At 46.2% G+C, this 22,485-nt stretch overlaps 1 protein-coding gene across 7 annotated transcripts in view; it reads right to left on the bottom strand.

Moving 5' to 3' along the window:
* The window catches only part of ROR1 (receptor tyrosine kinase like orphan receptor 1), a 151,543-nt gene that overhangs the window by 39,367 nt on the left and 89,691 nt on the right, over positions 1-22,485 (bottom strand). For 6 of the 7 annotated variants that reach the window (XM_035333802.1, XM_035333807.1, XM_035333803.1 and 3 more), the window contains one exon: positions 11,879-11,950. In XM_035333802.1, the coding sequence (XP_035189693.1) occupies positions 11,879-11,950 (72 nt within the window). Of the gene's footprint in view, positions 1-11,878; positions 11,951-14,807; positions 14,812-22,485 lie in introns of all 7 variants that reach the window. The other variant, XM_035333808.1, reaches the window with a different exon arrangement.

Here is a 22,485-nt window from a genome sequence, read left to right as displayed (position 1 = left end):
GTTTCTCTTCAAAGTTTCTTTTCCTTCGTATGCCCATGGATTTTCTCTGCTTTCTCAGTATCATCCTATTTCACTTCATTCAATGCAGAAAAACGAGATAATGCTGCTTCTCTATCTTGTTTTTCCTTTTTGCTAACCAGTAAATGTGAAAAACATCCTTTGTAAATTCAGCTGCTCGTTTTGATTGTCTCTGTCGTGGAGATCTGCCCCTGCTCGTGTTAAGATCCACAGAATGTACCAATATATGGAATGAATCTCTCCGAAATGAAGGTCTCACAGCCATTTTTAATTGACTTGCAGAGCGGTGTAGGCAGTATGTTGTGAATGATTTTGTAAGCACCCACTGCACAGATGAAGGAATAAGGATCATATCTAGGAGATGAAGGGTTTCTTTCCTACTCAGTCTTTTCCCTGCTAAGAGAACTAAAGTTTATCTTTAATCTGAAATAGGTCTCATGATAGGTGCAAGCAGAAGATCAAGAATTCTTTCATTTTGTTACGATGGGGAATGTTAAATGAAAATCTCACAAAATTAATCTCTTCTAATCCATTTGTGAGCATTGCCTTCTCCTGTCAAGTGCTATTTCATTCTGCACCGGTCAGGAAGAAGGCTATTTCTAGTTAACTGTATTCAGCATTTAATTAAATCCTTTAAAGGCAGAGAGCAAGATGGATTGGGTACGAGGAATGGAATACGCGGGCTTTCATCTCAGTGTCACAGGTTCAAATCTAACAGTGGTCATTAGTGGCCAAAAACCATTATCATCTGGTGGCTGTCTCAGCAGGGCAGCCGAGCAATGAGAAACCCAGAGACTGTACTCTGCTCCTGTGCTCTCTGAGTGAGCCCGGGAGGTCAAGAAAAGCCCATCAGTAAGGAAAGCTGTGCTGTGCCGCTTACGCTACGCCACGTTAAGGTACATCTACTGAAACCTCCAGCAATAAGCCTGCCTAAAATAATGGAAAAGATCTCCAGCATGTAATAAAAACAGCTCAGCTAACTAACTTGCCTAACTAATCCACTTCCCTAATTAGTTATTTTAATCATGTCTTCGCTGGCTACTCCCTTCATTATGCTGTGTGAGTATCAGTATCTCTTCCCTTTGTGTTTAATCTACTTAGCATGTAAGTTCCTACCCTGTATTTACATAGCACTTTATACAACGCGTCCCTGATCTCATTCGGTCCCGAGGAGCTATTAGGATAAACATTAAGCACAAAGGAACTGCCCACACATTTTTCTTTCACTGATCAAGTAGTCTTTTAATGTGCAGGTATGAAACTGTGCAAAGTACTACTGTTACCTCTGCTCCCGTGGATCTAGTTAGTTCAAATTGTGCATGGCGTAAAAAGAGCAGAGATCCCACTGTCCGGTGAAGACAGACAACTGGGTTCCATGTCCTCCACCTGGGTGTCAGAGTGGCTTTTTAGTTCCCCAGGATCACTTCTGCATAGCTTCACTGCAGGACTAGAAACGCTTGAGACTTGCATCTTAACAACCTCGCTGGGAAGCATAATCTAAATCAGCACACGTATTTTTGGGTTCCCTCCACAATCTGCGTTTAATAAAATCACACTAATAGCACGGAGCTGGAGAACCACACTTAATTATCCAATGTAACATTTCTATACCACAGCCATTTATATAATTCCTGGTAACATTTCAAAGAGAGTGGCTCAGACATCTACAATCTAATACAGACAGAAAACAGAATGGCCTCAGTCCTGTGACGGTCTTGCTGACAACCCACACAGTAAATATAGTATTTTAAAGGTCCTATGGTATGCAGAGGAGGCAAATAAAGGAGTAAAGGTGTAACGTAGGTTACCAAATGCAGGAGAAGGAGTCTAAAGTAAAAATACTGACAGTGAGCCAGTGAAAAATGGCTATTACAGCTCGAGTTATGGTGAAAAATCTCTGTAGGTACAAACAGAAACAACTTCTCAGTGTCAGGAGCTTCTGACTCTTCAAGCACTCTCCACTTTCCTCTAAAAACTACCACAGAAACACTAAAACGAACGGCATCTGCTGAATTCAGCTTAGCTTGGTTCTTAAGTACCTACATTTTGCATCCAAATCTTAAATCTGATCAAGCAGCAGACTGTAAGGCACCTGAGATGAGATTTAAACAGGGCAAGTTCCAAGCGGCTGGAATCATCATGAGAAGATTCTCACGGATAAAACATTTCTGTAGTTGCAAATAAGCTGAAGATCTAACGGTGCTTCCAAAAAAATCCTGGGGCGTTACTGAGGCGTACCAAATTATGAGCATTCTTCCCCTGGCATGCTGGAAAGCCATCTATTGCTGCCCTTACCTTGCATGGAGGAGCCAAAGAGAAGCCCAATTTTATTTTTAACACTTTTGTCTAACTCTCACCTATGAAAGCCCATCAAATCTCCAAAGCTACTGCTACCATCCTCTCCCTTTAATAACACCTATGCAAAGAACATAGGAAATAATTCCTGCCTGTGTCCAGGTTTCAGTCCAGGCCGCTCCCCACCAGCCACTCGTTGGTGCCGTCAGCACTAACACCACCTCCTTCTGGGACAAAAGAAGCCAAGAAAAACAGGGCTAAATCCACCTTTTGTGCTCTCAGCAGGAGGTGAGCAGGACTGATGAAATGGGAAGAAGTTGCTGCTTGCACACATGATGACGACACCGTGTCGCATGGCCGTGGCCTTACCTCATGGCACGTTTTTTACCATGCTTCACATGACAGCCTCCCTGTCATCGAGGAGCTCCCCAGTTGACTCTCTCTGCCCAGAAGAATAATTTCTTAGAAACAGGATGGTTCTTACCTAGAAAATAATGACTGTGCTTCTGAGAATTAAATAGTCTAGTGGCAAGGGCTGTTGGAAACTCTGAGTTTTAATGCTGGCTCTGAGCAGTCTTGGGTGAATCACTTCAGTTGTGATTTTTAGAAGAGCCGAAGGGAAGTAGACACCCAAAGCCAATCAAAGCTCACTTGGGATTTGTGCAACTAAGTCCTTTTAAAAACAGCCTTAAACCTTTTGGCTCAATTTCTCCAGCTATAAAGTGAGGATAATAATCCCTCTTACATCATGGGGAGGCTGTTATGTACATTAATGAGATAATGCTCGTAAAGCACTTTGAAGGTGAAAAGTGCTACGCTGGGATAAGCACTGTTATTATATTTTAAGTTAAATCTCAGGATTTCAAGAACATAACAAAAGCCAGTCCGTATTTTAGAGTCGCACTCTATAAAAACATTTCAGACACGTTTTAATTTACAGAAATACAGGAGAATAGCCGGAAAAAGTTCTAAATAAAATTTAGCCCACCTATAATTTAATAATAGTCAAACTGATTTTTTTTTAATTTGTAAAAACAATTTACTGCTGGGCCTAGACCCTGAATGCCAAGTTTCAGCCCACAGAGATTTTTTTTTTTAATGGCTGAGTTATAAACCCTTGAAAAATGCTGACAGCCCCTTTACTATAGCAGCACTAGCGGGTGCCCTATAATGAACTTTTAAATGACTTGAGATAATATCTGGAAAGCCAAGCCTGAAATATATTTCTGGTTTTGAGCCGTTGCCAATGCAAACACAACACATCATAAGTCATCTTCATGATTCTAAGCGCATAAATTGGAGACACTGCATATAAAATCCAAATATTAGGTATCCTTCATGGCCAAACTCTTTGCTGGTTTGATGTTACAGAATAGCAACAGCTGTGCGAGGACGAAATGTACTGTGTTGCGTGTCTTGAAAGAAGAAAAGTGTGTGTATTTCCACAGCTACGTCTTGACATTGTTAAATAGGAGCCTGCCCAGTCATAATAAATTCTTAAGTATTCTACTACTTTTAAGTGGAACCCAGGTGGCTTTCAAAATAAAAGCTCGTCCTCCCCGGCCAAGGAATGTTAATCTCCTCTGTGACCACATGGTTCCTCTATCTTAAATTACCAAAGACACTTCTTAGAGCAGTAACACCCTCTTTCCTCAGAGGAGGACTTTGCTGGCCACAGTGAGAGGGTCTTTTTGCAAGCACCGTGCGTACTACGTGTTTCTGGTTTCACTAGGTGTTTAAAGCACGACAGGGATGCAGGATTAGACCCTGAAATGATCATTTTATGAGAAGAATCATCGTTTCATTTATCCTCTTCTTTGTGCCCTTCTGATCTTTCAGAATATTCAGTGCAAAGCTAAAATCAAAGTCTTCATTCAGGCCACGGCAGTCATAGGAACAGCTTTTCCAGGTGCAGCAGGGGCCTATGCACCCAGCACCTTCCCACAGCGCTCGCAGCACACTTCTCGGCAAAGGAACGGCTACAAACCTTCTCTGAAGCAAACCCACAGATGCAGGGACACCGTTTCCAGCTGCTGAACTATAGAAAAAGTTTAATGCTGGATCTCAAAGTTCAAATATTCCTTGCTGTCTGAGCAGGCTGGAACTGGGCCGTTTGGACACCAGCCTTGCAGGGTGCTTACCGGCCTTCTCCTTTTGCACCAAAAGGCCTAGCAGCTCAGCGCTTTGTCATAAGATACGGCGACAATAAAGAAATGCAAAACGAGTCTCAGTCATACCAATACATTCACTGATTGGTAACTTAGCAGATAATCTTTACCTAAAAAGACTCAAGCTCATCAGTGGGTCTGACAGAGCCTTTCCGATGTACTATACGAGGTGGAAAGAAGCATTTTCATTCACTCTGAGCCTTGGATGAGCCATGTTAGTCCAGCCTGATGCTACACTTGGATGCACCCCGTCCTCACATTTATCAGCGCCTCCATTGAGCTCAGACAGTTGGAAATTTTCTGTGTGGAATTGTTCTCTTTGGGGAAAGTCAACAACCCGGAGCCCACCCAGCCTGAACGCGCTGGATGGGTTTGTTGTTTGTTCCATATGTTCCATCGAGTCGGGTTTTAAGCTATTCCAGTTACACTGAAGAAGGAACCAGCAGGATTTCTTACTGAAGTGTAGCCATAGACAGAGCACATATTTCTCAGTTGGAAAAAGGATTAACCATTGATTGCTTCATCTGCCCATAACTCACAAAGGAAGACAACTCCCGGCAGGTCCGATCTGCGGGCCCGATCAACAGACCCTTGTTATTAAAGGGGGCAAAAGGAAGACTCCCGGCTGGAATTTCACTTATTTTAAACGAATAAAAGTAAAGGAACGACGGTGGAAGGAAAGCGATACAGCACTCAACCCACGATTTGGCAACCCATATGAAGAATATCAGAGTTAAAGAAGTCCAGACAAAGAAGCGGAAATATTCAATGTCAACTGTCTTGGGACTAAAGGAAATACACAACTGCATTTGCTTGCCCAACTCATTTTCAAACAAGTTTCCTCAGTGGTGTGTATGTGTAAGGCTCGATTCAGGATACATACTGCAGCTGTGTCTTGGGCTTCCTCTTCCCAGACATTATCTAGAGGCACGAATGCCATCCAAGAATAAAATACTGAACTGAACAGGCCAACTGATGCCCAAGGCCTTACAGCATTTCGGATGTCGACACACAACATTCACTGAATTTGGGATTTTCACAATCAATCGCCACTTTCCAATTAGCAGCTTTGAGACTGCCTTGGGTCACAGGGGAGGGTGGGCTTCTGGAGGGAAACCAGGGCACTTTCAAAAAATTATTGGGGGCCGAGCACCTGAATCCCATTGCTCTGGGATGGGAATTGGACAACTCACTGCCCTTCGTGCCTTTGTGAATTCTTAATATGAATCTGACAGTTCACATCTGTCTCTCCTTTTCTGAGTTAACTCCCAGGTTTAAGGACAGCTGCCTTGGTGATAGCTTTGACGCTGTAATCTGGCAAGGGGAAATGAAGCTTTTCTTTACTCAGGAACCAGTTTTATAGCACAAGTAGGAAGCCCCTAAACTTTATCACAAAAAATGTGATTTGAGATAGGTAAACAAACGTCCACATCTAGCTATAAACCAAACTACTGAAAACCATCAAGGGATTTTGTTGTCACTTTAGAAGCTGCTCAGCAGTAAAGAGCCACATACAAAAAATCAAGCTATTAAAGAAAGGGTGTATAGAAAGGTATGTGCCCTAAGATTAATGCTGTAGAGTCAAAGAAAAGCTGTTATTTTTGACATTTTGACATAGCATCACTTTAGGATCTGGTTCTTATTAGCCCTTTCTGTGCCTTTTAAAGGTCTATTTTTTTTTTAAACCAAAAATGTCAGGAAATTTGGAACAGAAACTTACAATAAAACACGTCCCTTGACCCTCTGATCTATCAATCTTTCAAATAAACAAAGATAGCTGGATGAGCCAGGAAAGGGTTATTATATATAGTTACCTTATGTATAATGGTCAGATACTCACTGCACACTCGGAGGACGTAAAAAAATCCAACTTAAGCGAAGCATTTCGTGCAAGATTTTTACCATGAATGCCGCATGTTACTCAGGGTGGTTTCTTTTTCATGTTTTGTTCTGTGACCTCCAAATTTCACACCCTGTATTATTTATAAATGAGACATTCAAGAAACACAAATTCTCAAATAAAACGTGCACTCCGTCAGTGGAAAAGCAAACAAAAGGAGCTAATGTACTGTGGCTAAAAAAATTTTCAAACAAAGTAGCAGTAATTTACTGCCACGCTACTAACGGGACCCCACAAATAGAATCCGAACCCTGTGCCCCATCAGGGGAGCTTGATTTACCGAATATCCCCCAGATAATAAAGGAAAATAAAAAGGTAAATTGTGCATGAATGTGAAAGCTGTAATTCTTCCCCTTTCACCACGCGTATCAAATTCACATCCAGTGATTTCAAAAGAAAAACTGGAAATCTCTAAAGAACTGGGGCTGAAGTCAGGAGGCCTCGATCCACCCGGCTTTGTCCACGGTTGCTTTTGTTGATGTTTCTTAAGATGTAGTTTGCCTAAGAGTCAAATTCTCCCTGGGCCATCAGAAAGATTTTCTCTACGAAGACTCACGGCCAGGTCATATCCCTGCCTGGAAAACCTTGCTGAAGTGAAAGCCTTAGCCTGGATTTGTCAGCACGGACGGCAAGGCTGGCTTCTCCAAGAAGTTAATGCCATGCACAGGGTCGTGGAACAAATACTGCATGCCCTGTTTTGCCCTACCCCATTAATTTTCTGCTCTGGACCCCTACACCACCCCAGAGGAGAGATGCTTGCTATAGGTGATCCTTGTTACCGATGCGCCTTTGAATACTTGAGGATAAACCTCAGCTTAACCTTAAACCACCACTGAGGGAGTTGGGGAGCATCTTGCAGAGTCCTGACTCTTGCTGCCCTCTCCTTGGGGGATGTTGGCTCTCTGCATAACACCTGGAGCACCGCGGGACTGTGGCGTGCTGCTGAGGGCTGTGCCAGGCAGAGGAGCTGCAAAAGCAGCAGGGAGCTCTGAGTCCAGGCTGGGGATTGCGGATGTCTGGAAATGGAAATGGTTCCCAAGCCCTGAATCATTTCAGTGTTTTATACTTGTTTGCCAAAGCAGATAGGCCATGAAAAGGGAAAGGAAAACAGGCAGGATCTGCAAAAACTCACAATAAGAGGTTTTCTTTGGAAAATGAAGGAAGCGAGAAGCTCGTGGGAGGAGGAGGCACTGGCACTGGGATAGCACGGCTGCATCCCAGCACCCGTGTCTTTAGCTCTGCTCAGCAGTGGCTGGGACCCATCCTAGTGCCCTAGGGACCTGCACAATTAAACGAGCTCCTGATGAGGCCACAGGTGGGCACGGTGGGGACCTGACCAGGGGAAGCATCAGCAGAGGCCCCATTGTCTTACCAGTCCCATGGAGAGTCTTGTTCAGTGAATGTCCGCAGGAGTTTAGCCCCACTCACAATTAAAAGAAAATAATACTTCAATGCTGACTCTTTCTTGGCAGAGACTCCAATAGTATCATTGCCTAGGGATGAAGAGTTCCCAAACAATTCCTCTGCAGTACCAGATGGAAGTAGGCTCTCGTTCAAATTCAGGCCTATCTATTTCCTTGTAAATAAACACAAGACTGATGTGAGGAAAAGCCTACCCTTCCACGACCATTTTTGTGAAAGAGAAGCAGCTGAATGAAGGGCTCTTTGCCATTTTAAATAAGGGTCAGGGAAAAGAAGAGCTCGTGGTAAATGTGAAGCTTCTTCAGACAAAGAGCTGGGGCAGGGGCCTGTCCCGCAGCAGAAGGGGAGAGAAAGGTGGCAATGCGCGGGCACGGAGAAATGGGAAACCAAAGTGCCTTCAACAACAGGAAGGAAAAAAGAGCAAGAAGTAAGGGACAAAAAGGCAGCTGAAGAAAGACAAGAAAGAAACAAATGAACATGGTGAAGGACAAAGCAACAAAGGGGAGAAATACCACTCAAACACCTAGGGAAGAAAGGGGCAGACAATGAAATCCCCAAGTCAGGCACAGCGAAGACGTGCCCTGTGGGATGTTTCCCAGCCTTGCCAAGCCCTGGGGATTGGGCCCCCACCGGGCTTTTTCCTTCCACCAGACCCCCTTTTTTCCCCTTTATATATATTTCCCCCTATTTCTCCTTATATAATTAAATACCTATTTGATGGCATTTTCATTTCTCTTTTTCCCTCGTGGCAGTCCCTGTGCACACCACAATTTACCAGTCGGAAAAGAGAAGTATGTTCATAGCTAAATTTCTCCTATTTTAGAAGTGATTATTTTTTTATTTTTATGCATAGCTTGTTTGTTTTTTTTAGGTTTTGGTGAGAAACCACCTCCTCCCTCCCATCAATCGTTGCTTTCAACAGCTCTTCACGGGTGGCTGCGTCTCTTTTAAATTCATTTCCTGTTAAAAAGAATAAACAGGCAACTGTTTAATGCTGTCGATTTAGCTTATTTAATAGAAATTGAAACCTGAATAGGGCTCAGTTGTAAGATAGTCACTGCAGAACTCTCCGAGGTAGGGAAAGCACCGTATTAAGTAATTATTTTAAAATGCAGAATGTTGTTCAAGGAGACGATGAGCTGTTCCTCCTTCTGCAAACCCAGGAGACGTGTTCAAGGAAGGGACGTTTGTTTCCAAAAGAGAGCACATGGAGTTAGAGCCACTTAATGCGGACAGCCATTTAATTGGGAAATTTGGCTGGAAACCGCTTTCATGTGGTGAACTTAATAGGCTTTAAAATAAGTTTTACTGGGATGCCTGCGTGACCTCACGGCTGACTGCAGCAAAGACAAGTGGATGTCGATCTCTTGAGCTGCTTGCTTGCAAAAAGAAATGGAAACTAAGCGCATGCCTCGTGTTCTCCCCTGAGGTTTCGGCACGTCGGGCTGCACCTACGGGAGGGTTTCAAAGACCTTCAGGGAGAGCTGGCAGCGCCCACATGAAAGCCCCTGCTTCTTTCCTGGGCAAGACGAGACGTGTGTGCCTTTCTTCACTTGTGGGCACGCTGGAAGAACCCTCCCCTCTGACTAAGCTTTTCGGGCACCAAATGCATTTTAATCACATATGTAAATCCGCGTTTAGGTGTGCAAGCTTACAGCAGTCTAAATGCTAATCGCGGGTGGGCAAAGGGGCCGGTAATCCCCCAGGAATGCAGGATTCAGCCCAGTCAGTGATAATTGCCACATTCCAGGTGGATTAGAAGCGTGAAACTTCATTTTACCTGTTCCTGACAATAGAGCTCAGGAACAGGTGCCACGGAGGTAACATGGAAAATGGTTTAATTACTAATGTTGAGGCCAGCGGGATGATTTCTGTGCCCGAGCTGGTGGCAGCCGCCCAAAGCCTCACCTCTGCTAGTGCCTGAGTCGCTGCTTTCCGACACAGCAGGGACATCCGAACCCTGGCTGAAGCAAGCAGGCACTTTGCATTTTGATGATCTGAGAATTCGGTGTTGAGCGTACTTTGAAGGCAGCAGACTTGGAAGGAAGCAGACAATCCATGCGGTCCCTGCTGCCAGCAGGCAGCCTGCTCTGCTTCCAGGCTCGGTCAGTCAAAGCAAGGGTTTGGAGAGTGCCCATGTGGGGCAGGTCCTACTGAAAAAGCAGCATTTGAACTGCCAGCTGAGGGCAAGCCTAACCAAAATATGGGCAAAAAGTCACCTTGGTCATAAGAAACCAGTCTACACAAAATCTCTCATAAGCAATAATAACAAAGAAGTTATTGAGGACTATTTTTCAGCTCAGCTCAGTCTTAAATTGCTGTAAAATTACATTGTCTTCAACATCACTTTTGTACCTTCCCCTCTGTCTGGGTTTTGGTTGGGAGCACAGAGCCTTCCCTGTGACAGATAGCAACCTGACCATGGGCACATAACCTATCAAACCCTTGGGGCTCACAGTGGAGAATGAAGAATAAATCTCTGATGATGGCCTGCAAAAAAATACTGCAATCACCTCAACAAAGTGCGACTCTGACCTCTGTGGTGACGGGCTGGGTTCCTAGAGGAAAACCTCTCCTGCAGCTTAGTAAAGGTCCTGCTAAGGATAACATCGGGGGCCTGAATTAAGACTGTCTGATTGCCTTAACTTGGCATTTCTTAACTTTGGAGTGTTTGCCTTTGTGGCCTTTACCTGCTCCTTCTAGGCCACTTCTTACCTCCTGAAAACAAAAAATCTGCCAAACAAGGCAAGAAGCACAGAGGCATCCTGCTCGGGGACCACTGCCCAGGTTCCTCAGCAGCTTTGGGACATTCCCAGTGCCCAGCTCGGACCTGCTGGGGGCACTGCGATGCCACAGGCACTGCAGTGGGATAGGACATCCATCCCTCAAGGACTTCTTAGAGCAATCTGCAGTGAATTGGAAATCCTGGCCTTACTAATTAAATATTTTTCTGCCTTTCCCCCTGGAAAGCACAAGCCCTTTGGTTTTCTTCCTCTCTAGTCCACTACGCAGTTGGTCATAACGCAAGCAGCAGAGCTGCAGGAGTCTGTAGGCAAATTCACAAAGGTCTCCACTTGAGTGTGCATCACTGAGTGTGCAGTTTTGCAAGGAGTTACAATTCAGCCACATTTTAGCAGGAATAAAACCACAAGCAAACCCACTCCCAGCAATAAATGCTGCCCGGAGAACTGATGCACTCTTGCTCTCAGGGAAAGAGTTAACCCTTCCATCAAGAACTCAGAGCTACAGATTCTTTTCATACTTACGCACAGAAAACATATTTAAGCTTAAACATTAAACTTTATGCACACATGCTCGTACAAAATATTAACAAAATACAGACAAAAACATTTGGAAAAACCATCTGTAGCAGAACTCCACTATGGGAAATTTCATTCTAAATAGTTAATGGTTGGCAAAATTATACACAAGTGAAAAGAGATTGTTTGACAAATTGAACAGTTGGTGTGGCTAACAGCATCCTACACTGTAGAAGCATTTCAAAGACCAGACTGACTCAGAAGCTGCAGGCCACTGCCTTGGAATAAGGGCTGCAGGAAGCTAAGCAATTTGGTTTAAATAGTTGGTGGTGCATAATTTAGAAAATGAAGGGGAATGAGAAATATATCCCTTTTTTCACAACATATACCCTTCAGAAAGCTCAAAATCACACATAATTACCACTTGCAAATGCATTTTCCTTTCCATTAATTCAAAGCCTCTGAATTTCACAATAAAACACAATGAGGCAAACTGACTCTGCCTGATGCTTGTTAATTTTGAGTTCAGATCCTAAGATCCACCAGACAAAATGTCAAGCAGTTCATAAACTAATAGAACTCACATCTTGAAATATTTTTACCATGTGGAACATTTTATGGAACAAGAAATGAACACAGCATTTTCCAGAAATCACAGTACCACACGTAATTAAATGTCAAGTGATCACAAGGCAAACAAGGTTGATCTTAAATGCCCCCTCATCCTTTTGCTTGCTGTTGTGGCGGAGTCAATAAGAATAATTGAGATTTTAAAATCAGATTTCACATTTTTCTGTATTTTTCTGTCCACTTACCTTTATCTAATTCACTTGAGATGTTCCATGATGACGTAGGCATGAAATCAGCAACCACCGATGAATTTGCTCCTGGAAGAGAAAAAGAGAAAAAAAATGCTGTTGGTATATTGATCTTGTACTGTGAGGAGTGTAAGAGGCATTTATAAAGTTGCTGTCGTGGTAGTAAAATTATTTGACGAACAGCAGTTATTAAAATGCACTCGATGCTCTGCGTTGGCAGGCTGACACATATGGGTAGCAGAACCAGCAAAGTGGAAAAAGGCACAGGGCCAAGCTGGAGCTGGAGCTTGTTTTGCAGGGCTGTCACTGGGAGGCCTTGTGTTAATCAAGCAACCAGTCTCGGAGATGTGTTTGGCCCACCTTAAAATCTCTCCACGGGTTTTATAGAGGTAGAATGACTCTGCAGTGCTGCAGCAAAGAAAAACACCAACGCTCCGACGCTGCCGAACATGTTATCTATTAACATTTACGAGAGATTTTAATCCTGCAAACCCATGTGCACAAGGAGAGACACCATTTATGCACTGAAGTTAATAGGGCTACTTGTACGAAAACCCCTCGCATGACTCATAAACACAGGCTTGAGAGACTGATCTGAACATCGGGAGCATTTCCTCACGGCTATTACACCGTTTTCCCTGGGAATTAATACGCGAATATAGGAGATTTAGTGAGGGACAGGGGAAGGGTGGGAAGCGGGGGGTGCACACACTTTACACGACAGTCTCCAGTTGCACCAGTAAGGGGTTAGGCTGGACATGAGGAAGAATTTCCTTACGGAGAGGGAGGCCAAGCATTGGAAGGGGCCAGGTAGGGCAGTGGTGGGGTCCCCAGCCCTGGAGGTACTGAAGAGATGTGGCACTACGGGACGGGGTTAGTGATGGGACTCGGTAGGTCAAGTTAATGGTGGGACTTGATGATCTTGAAGGTCCTTTCCAACCTAGACAATCCTGTGATTCTGTGTCATGGGAACACCGTGTGCTTCCAAATTCCTGCGTGCCCTAGCCCTGGGAACAGGCCTTGGCCTAGAAGAGGAGAGTGGTGCTGAGGCAACAAGCATAGGAGAGGACAGCACATTTGAAATGAAAATAAGAATATGCCCCATGTGTCAGTGTCTGATCTGAGTCAGACACAGAGAAGACTGGCTACAAAGGAACACCCGTGGCCTGATCCTGCACCCTGGCTGGACCTCCAGTGCCCGCAAATACAGAGCTGAGATGTTGAGCACCGCCACAAAACCAGACAGGAACGTGAATATCACAGAGTGTAGTGTTCTTATTTTCACACTGTCCCTTAAGCTTTTTCCTTTAACTCCAAAGCAATCTCAGCACAAGGATACCCGACAATCTTCTGCTTTTATGTGATCGGTGAGCAACTTCTCTATTTCATTAAGAAATCACGAGAAAATTGTAAACACAATGTCACACAAACGCACCAAGCAGTTAAGTTCAGATTTAGCCACTGCACTTTTTATAAATATCGTCTTTCTTAAAAGCCCACCTGGTAGCACTGCTTATTTAAGACTCTGTCAAGTATTTCCAATGTAAACACAGCATCTGCAGGCATTATAACTCACCTCCGAACACAGCCCCCGGCCTGTGCAGATACGCAGGGCCGAAACCCTCTGATGGGGACAGATCCTGAGCCCACGTGCAAAGGCCTTGCTCTGAAGTCAGCAGTGACACCCGTTTATACAAGCCGAGGCTTTGTTTCACCATGTCCACCCCCCTGAACTGTTTACTCTTTAATATCCTTACACTTTTGTGAAATTAAGTTTTTTTCCAAGCAGTTGCCATCTTTTCCTGCTCTGTGCCCTCAGTGAGAGGAGCGAGGCTTCTGCTTTCTGCCCGGGCATTGCTCTGGCCTCAGATGTCACCACGAACCTGTGCGTGCCCCGTGGGGCTTTTTCCAACACCACTGTCACAAATTCACCACCCCCCCCGCACCTCACTGCTTTTAGGACAGTTATCCCCAGACGCAAGTTCAGCTTCTTAACTAACCCAAACGCTGGGGACTGCCTGGCTGAGCAACCTGCAAGGCTTGAGGCAAACAGTGTGGCTCCAGAGCTTCGTGGTGACCCGCACAGGACGTCGCAGTGGCCGACAGTACCAGGATTTGCTGGAGGCAAGATGTTGAGGAGGTGACAAATAACCAGGAGTCAGCCCTGAGGTCCAAACACTGACTGGGACATGGTCAGTGCCAGAGGCTGGGGTGTTTTGTCTCCTCTGCCTCATCCTTCTGTGCCTCCTACCTGAGAAATGGGGCAGCTCCTGCAGGCTTAGGTCCAAACCCCTCCGAGAGAGGTGCCATCACCTTCCACACCTCTTGTTGAGACCAGTTCCACCTCAAATGTCCATAGTGCACAGCTCCAACCCACGATCAATAGAAGAAGCCCCTCATGGTTCTCATGCATTCAAGTTTTGCACCTGACAATGCATTTTCTGTGGGTAACGTTACTTCTGTTCACCTGGAAACACCCAGTGTTAAGAGCCCCCTTTATGTTGCAGACAGCTAACATACATTAACCAAAATGAAGGAATAAGTACTAACAATACCATTGAAATACAGCATTTTACTGTTTCCAACTCCAGAGTGTTCATATTATTTGTTTCTCCAATTAACGCTCTGATTTCAAACCGTTATTTGTTCGAAAGGAGCACGCTGAGCAGCCACAAAGCGTGGGGACGTCCCATTCAATCCCAGTGAATGCAGAAAGCAAAAGTAACCAAGCAATCAAGGCCAGCACTAATTTAACGTCGGCCTGTGATGACCTGGGACTGCTGTGTGTGCAAGTGAAAGCAGCGATACCTCTGCTTGGAGAAACCTGGTCCCAGCCCCAAATGAGAAGCGCGCCCAGGGGAGGTGAGTCACGGCTGGGAGGAGGATCAAAGACCCATGCTGGTTCCTCCCCTGGGACCAAAGCCACCTTGCTCTGCCTCCGGGAGCAAAATGCATTTAAAAAGCACAGACTGGGTGTGAGTAAGAGTTTTTTTTTTTCCTTTGGGTTTGTGAAATGCAGGTTTCTGTGCCTTCAGATGTACAGAAAAACGGCCAACCAACTCAGAAAGAGCCTCTTGTGCTTGGAAAGCGCGTAAGTACTTAAAAAGAGCCTGGACTACATCTCATAACGTAGTGTCTCCTAACCTGAACTATGGTTCAGGTTAACCCGGAGTCACCAACAAGACCCTTTGATTCCAGCTCTGTTCTACACGGAACGGGAGCTCTGCAGAGGAGGAAAGGCTGAGGCACCTGTGCGGCGGCCGCAGGAGCCGCTGTGAGCTAGGAAGCAGAAGGCAGTGCAAGGAAGAGCACGCCCCCTTATTTTTTCAGACTTCACAACCCTTACTGGCCCACTGAATCACTGCTGAGCCTGAAACATTTTCACCGAGACTCACGCATCCTGATTTCCAAGCCCTGGATGGAAAGCACCGTCAAGAAGATCTGGGTCTCCGGACCACACGGGTGCATCACCTAGCACGGCAGATGAGCAGTGATCTGTGGGCTGTGTGGGAAGCACAGAGTGCACCCAGCACCCAACACCGAGCTCTCCAGCACACATCTACCCACTTCCATCGTGCACCCAACCTTGAAAACATCCCGCAGGCAACGGCTCCCGTCATTCTGTGAACCCCACGTACAGGACGAACTGACAGCCTTGCCCATTTGGTGTCACCATCCAAAAAAAAAAAAAAGAAGAAACCCCTATATGCTTAGTACTGCAATTGGATATCAACCGAGGAGTTTAAGAATAAATCAAATTAATCCTTAATTGTTAAAAATGCCCCCTTGCACGCTGCTTTAACTACTTGAACAGCAAGGTTTGGTTTGAAAAAAAGGCAATCTGAGAAATGTGATCAGCGGAGGCCCATTACCCCGGTAAGATTTTATTTATAGATGAAATCATCCCAGATGAATGAAGAATCTTATCCTTAATGCACAAAAGATAAGTATCTGTTCAAACCCCTATCACAATTAAGAAATGCTGGTCTCGAGTTAATGAGAAATCACAACAGTCAATTAAAACCTCTGTGAAAAGCCAAGCGGAGTGGATTCAAATACCCTCCCCACCGAGAAGTTGGCTAACATCTGACTTTATTACCATATTGCATAAGCGTGGAGCGAATTTCACATAAGTCAGTCCTTTTAAAGCCTTTGTGATTAAATAAACTTCAATAAGGTTTACAGAAAGCTGCCCGTGAAGAAAAACTACAGAGCCAGTTCTTATCACAGGCACACACCGCTGTCTCATTTTCTCACCACCAGCAGCCATCACTCAGGGCCTAGTGTTTGTGCTGTCACGACGACGGACCCATCAAAGGACGGGGCAGCCTCGTCCGCTGCCCACAGAACCAAAAAGGAGAAGATCCAGGCCCCGTGCCCGGGCTAATTAATATCTCCGGGCTCTGCGTCTGCTGCACAAAGTAAAGAGAATATAAGTCAAAACAGGAAGAAGGCAGATAGCTAGGACGACACCAAACCCCGAGGTGATTGAAGAGTTTAATGGGAAATAAATCCGCTGTACAGAAACAAAGCAGAGAGCAAAATAAGTTTACGAATGCAGATATTTTGCTTGCCGGGCAGGCTGAGGACCGTGTGAGGCGGTATGGCTGCTCAACGTATGACTTCGCATGGCCAGCAGAAGCATTGTCTGGGACAGGATTTCTTCTTGGTGGCACAGAGGAAAACCCCAGGTCTTGCAGGAACCCAACTTTTCTGGGTGGAAGATACGTCTAGTTAGAAGACACACAAATAATTCAAAGTGTCTTCTAAATGGGCATCCTTTGTCACACTTTATATCGTAGCTGTGGTCCTTCTGTACCCTCATTACAAGCCCTACAAGAAGTTTGGAGTTAGATTTTTTTCTGACACAAGTAGGAATGTGACTGCAATACCAGCAATACCTCAACGCGGGGTACCCGAAATAGCAAGAAGAGCAAGGAGGGCTGTAAAGTAACCAAGGAGTTTGAAGTCTGAGTAACGAAATAAACCGTGAAAAAATAAAGTTTAAACTAAATTTAAAAAGTTTTCCATTTGCAGAGCTCTTTCTGAAGCTGCACAGAAAGCCTGCGCCGAGTGAGATTTGTTATCCCATGAAGGAATTTGCCTAAGGAAGTGATAAAACCCGAATTACACGAGACACTAAAAACAAGATTGGGCAAGACATTCCGACACGTACGGATGGGGAGCCGTCCCACGCCGTCAGGAAGGTCAGGACAGGACAACTTAACAGCAGGTTTGGGCACCACTATTTCGGCCAAATCACTGGTAAAATCACCGTTTATAGCAGCTGTTCTAGAAGAAACACCAATACCCCTTTGAAACCGGAATGAAAACCTTCAGAACATAGTTTTCATTAGCTGTATTGTTTGGATACAATATTCAGAAAACCGAAATCATAGATAAAATTATACAGAATTAGAGTAAGCCCTAATTACTCTAAGTGTTCAGAATATTTTGCTTCTCTGCACATTCCACATCTACACTTCATCTTTCTCTTTGTCTGGTTCCTACCTGACTGATCTCTTCCAAGATCTTCCCACAAATACGCCCCGTGGCTGTTTTTCTTAGCCGTATCTCCATCATCTTTTTCCTTCAGCATTCTCTGTTTCACCGATCCTTTGTGAGTTCCCCACACGTTCTCATCTGATCTCCCAAGAAAAGCACGTTTTGCAATCAGCCAGTTACCAACAACCCATCCACAGCCCACCCTGGAGGTGCTGAAGGAAATCTAGACATACCTTCTGCAGACAGTAATGGATACGGCCTATTATTCACTAATTTTCTTGTCTGTTTAATTGGCACCATCCTGAATTTCCATCGTATATCCCTCAAATGTCGCTTCCATCTCTAACGCATGAAGGGATTTCATTTCCAAGACATCAGTACCCCAGCGTGTCAGTAGACGTGCCCGCGTTACACGGTCCTCGTGTTTCAAAAGGGGGTAGGAATCGCACAAATACATCGCTCAGCTGAACGAGGCAAACCTGCGCGAAGATGGGAAATGATCGAGGGCATTTCTGCTCCTCGGATAAGGCAGGTGTCTCAAGGAGAATATACTGCCCTTATTGGCATGCGGAGCCGTATGTCGGTGGCAAACCTTCCATTGATTCGTTGTGGATACACAGATTTATGCCCACGATGATGTGTAAAAATAGGGTACAGCAAACACTCCACGGTAAAAACACACTGCTGCTGAAAGGCTCAGCCCTGCGGGTTCAGGTGAAGCTGTCGGCCTTTGTACCATCACTTGAAATGCTCTGAAAGAGAGCAGCCTGTACGTTAGATGCAAGAAAAGCTGCTGGAGAGCAGCCCTTAACTAAAGCTCCATGCAGGAAGCAAGGTGAAATGTTACACAAGGACATTTCTCCTTCCAGTGCTTAACTTTAAGTCATCGGCTTTCCTCTGCCTGGTTACCCTGTGGCTGAAAAAGCAAATGCAGGGCTCGCTGGGCCAGCACCTTGCACAGGCGATTTTGCAGAGCTCACAGCAGTCGTCGCTCTGCTAGAAACCGCGCTTCTTCTGGCAAGGGCTTGCTCGAGCTCTGCAGGCTGCTCCACGCAGATAAGGGCAGAGATGATACCGCACGATGCTAACAGCTTTCAAATGTTGTGTTCTCACTCTTACGCTGTAAAGCTTCTAAGCAGAGCTCTCTGTTATTTATCTGCAGTGTATTATTGTTGATAGCCTGGGGCAGCTTAATGATTGGCATTCGATAGGGAAATCTTCAACATCAAGGAGCAATTCGAGCTCTGCGGATTTCACACATACAATGCATTAATTTTCAGCTTCCAGAGCATGAAGTGCAACAGGATGGTTTAATTCAGTGCAGGACTGGGAATCGTTAGGGACCTCATTTATACCACAGCCTCTGCCACCCCGTCCCTGCTACCGGCGCCTCCATCAGCACATGTGAAACGAACAACGTCTCTACCTGGGTGTCTTCCTAAATGCTCCGTGCTCGGAGCATTTCGTGGAAGTCGTGAGCAAGTCATGGAAGGACTGACCCGTTTGGGATCGGAGGTGGGAATCCAAGAGCGCCGCACGCACCTGACCCCTCTGCCCTACGTCCTCCTGCGGAGCTGCTCTCTTTGGTGAGGATACACCCGGAGAGCTTTGGTTCAAGGTGGGCAGCCACTGGGGTTTTCTGGACTTAACAGGATGCCAGTACCACCCACCCCAAGAGGCCTACTGGGGGGGGACAGCAATACCGTCAAAAAATTATACAATTGCTACGTAGAAAGTAACTGCAAACTGCTAAAGCACCTTCAAACATGCTGGCGGCTTCCTAATGACCTACACAAGTCCGGGCTGACTGCAGTATTTTTAGTAAGCTGCTCTTTGGCTGAGGTCGTATCAGTATAAAACTGTTTTCTTCCACGGGATCAGAGCTGTCTCTCGGAAGAAGAGGTTTTTAAGAAGCCTTTTTTATATGCTAATACTTTAATCCTAAATTTCTAATTACTGAGCTACAACTGCTTTTCACTGCTGCTATTAATTACAGATTATCATTGATGTTGGAAGGATTTAGAAGTCACCCTGGAATCTGGGCGCACTTTACATTGCCTAAATTGGGCCGTTAACAGTTCCACTTAAGAAGAGCAAAACACTGCACCCTGGAGCAAGCCGCAGCTTTTAAAGACGGGGGAACGAAGGCAAGAAATGGCCAGTTGGCCGAGCGCCAGCCCTGCAGAGCTCACAGTCGGGTCTTTGTGCTTAGGACCAGCAGGAACGTGGCCACGCTCGCACATCGCCCAGCCCTGATGTTTCTGCAGGCACAGAAAACGCTCAGCCCCGGCTCCCGGTGACCAGGCAGGGTCCTGCTGTGCCAGCTCCCGGGCCCTCTGCCTCTCCTGCCAAGGAACTGGGGGCAAACCCGGGGAAAAATAAAGGTTGGGCATCTAGGATAACTCGAGGATAGAGTGCCTTGTAGGTCAGGGACTGGTTCCTGACCCTGCTGGCAGTGCAGAGCAGGGATGCAGAAGGAATACGTCCACCACCCTAAGGCTGGCAGCCACTGAAAGCCCCTCAGTGCTTTCCCTAGGTTGAATCCTTCATACTCTGCACAATCTGAAACATCAGGCGTGTGAAAGTAAGATGCTGGAACAGCACATCTTTTTCTTGCCCGTGAAGGAAGCTTTTATTGGACCCAGATCTCCAGAGGATCTGGTTGTTTTGTGTAATAACCCTGGAAGGGAGCACAGCACAGCTGGTTGTCATGCGAAACTACAAAGCTGGGGATTTCCATACTAAGTGCCGACTTCCCATCTCTCCTGGCCTACCTGAGGTAATACTGGGTTCCTACCCATGCCCCGAGCTATCCTCTTCTGAGGCTGGTGGAAGGGGAGAAGAGGAGGTGGAGGTGGGAACCCCGCAAGGGGAACGGGACAGCTGCAATGGAGAAAAGGCAGAAAACCAGCAGCAGCAGCAGGACGTCACTGGACGGCGAGATAGGGCACGAGGCCGTGAGAAGAAAAAGAGGAGTCACAGAGAAACATTGAAATATCAAGAAATATCAACATATTTCTGGGGTAACACCATGGCAGCAACGTGGGCACAGGGGCTGGGAGCTCTCCTACCAATCCTCCCAAAGGTCCTGAGCCTGGAGGCTGCCAGGAGCCCCCCGGGCACGAAGGGGCTCTCGCAGAGCGGCTCCGAGTGCTCCCATCACCCTGCCCGCGCCTGCTGCGGATGCTTGGCTCACGGCAGGCATCAGTGCCCCGTGGCAGCATTTTGGGGAGCTGCCCCTCCACCAACACAACAGCCACACGGGTCCCCACTTATTTATCTCCGAAAGCAGCACGACCGAGCAGCGCCCACGAGCGCGTGGCTGGGACAGAGGTGCTTGCGGACGCAGCGTGAAGTGCCCCAACAGGGCTTTGCTCTGCACCTGCTCGCCTGTCCCTGGCTTCCATCAGTGCCACTGCACTAAATCCACCCGCGAAAGCTTTAAGGAAGGCAAAGGCAGCCAAGCACAGGGAGGGCAAACAAGAAATCATTTACATCCACCGTAAATCGCAGCACACCGTAACTCCTTGCACCTCAGCACTTGAGGGCCAGAAGTGATTGAAATGGATAAGGCTGCCGCCAATCTACAATTAAACGCTTATAACTTGCGAAGAAAATTGCAGGAGAAGTCTGCCCTGTGCAAATTCATTACTATTTTTCGAGCTCGATAATTATTTTTGTTGCAGCGAGGAAAAACGTAGCCATGTCAGCTCGTGAATTAATGAACGGTCCTGAAACAATTACTTCTTAAATACACAGAAGTCTCCCCAGTGTAAACACGCTCCGTTTTATACCATATCCTCTTGGTACAAGGCACACATTGCAGCATGACTTATTGGCTGCGTATGATGAAACAGTAAATGTTGCACGTTTGACGGCTTCAGCCTCATGGCTAGGATTTTACATCGGTTGATGTTGATTAATGTACAAACTGCCAAATTTATAAAGAGGCTGAAACACAAGGATACACTGTGAAACATATGCTAATAGAGCACAATTTATATAAAAAGGGGGGAATGTAAATATTTAACCGATGCCAGAGCTGGTTGCTTTGGCCAAGTCAGGACTGAGCTACATTGATTGTTCGAGAGGAACTTGCACCCTGCTCGAAACCCACACAAGCCTGATCTCAGGCAGCCTTACAGCCTCCACGTTTTAGCAGGCAGACTTAAAACCTCATTTCTTCTGCTAAAAGGCTGATTTTTTAATTTTTCCTTGAAGTCAACCAGACGACACTTGCGAGTAAGAGCTGGTGAGCGTGTGTGTGCAGCACCGGGCTCGGCGAGAGGCGCGCCGGAGGCAGGGTGCTGCCCCTGCTCCTTCCAGCTCGTGCAGCATGCTGTGAGACCACAGCCACCGAGGCCCCCGGCCAGCTTGCTTTCACCTGCAGCCTCAAGGCAAGGTCTCTCGGGGGTGAAGGCTGCAATCCTGGGCTCCGCGCACAACGCTGACACGACACGGGGACACCTGAGTGGCCGCTCTCCTGGTCCCGTCCTCGTGGGACCCCAGAATGTGGCTGTCCTCAGCTAGCTAACAGAAGCAATTATACAGGTAATTAATCTGCACAAAAGGTTTCCATTAGTGTTGCGGAGTTGTTGTTTTTTTTTTTTTTTTAATTCTTCGTTGCTGGAATGAGTACTGAGGAGCTGCAGTTACAACTGATGTGCTGCAGAGGAGGTTCAGCACCGTCTCCTGGATTCAGATCTCTCTGATATCAAGAAAACTGAAATCCAAACTTAACAGTAGGACCAAATTTATTGCCATCGATATTTGATTTTCAAATGCTTTCATCCGTGGTTTAAGCGTGCCCTTGTGCTGGATTCCCCAGGGTTTCAAAAGCTGCAGAAGGAGGCCAGCTTCGGAGGGCTCCCGTCACAGCCCCGTGGTCCCACCGCCCTGCAAGCCTCGTGCTGGCACCTGAACAACGGCCCCCAACCCCGCGGCGTGGCCAAGTCAGCCTCCCGAACCCTGAAATCGTGCAGCACTTCCTCAAGCACATTCAGGATGGAAGAAATTGTCGGTGCAAAAGCACCGCTTCTGAACAGCACGACTACACGACTTCGCAAGCCTTTGCCTTAATTGCACCCAGAAGTACAACT

The sequence above is a fragment of the Oxyura jamaicensis genome, chromosome 8 (genome assembly GCF_011077185.1).
Source record: "Oxyura jamaicensis isolate SHBP4307 breed ruddy duck chromosome 8, BPBGC_Ojam_1.0, whole genome shotgun sequence".
Taxonomy (NCBI): domain Eukaryota; kingdom Metazoa; phylum Chordata; class Aves; order Anseriformes; family Anatidae; genus Oxyura; species Oxyura jamaicensis.
The sequence above is the reverse complement of the archived record's forward strand: the minus strand, read 5'-3'. Positions and strand labels throughout refer to the sequence as shown.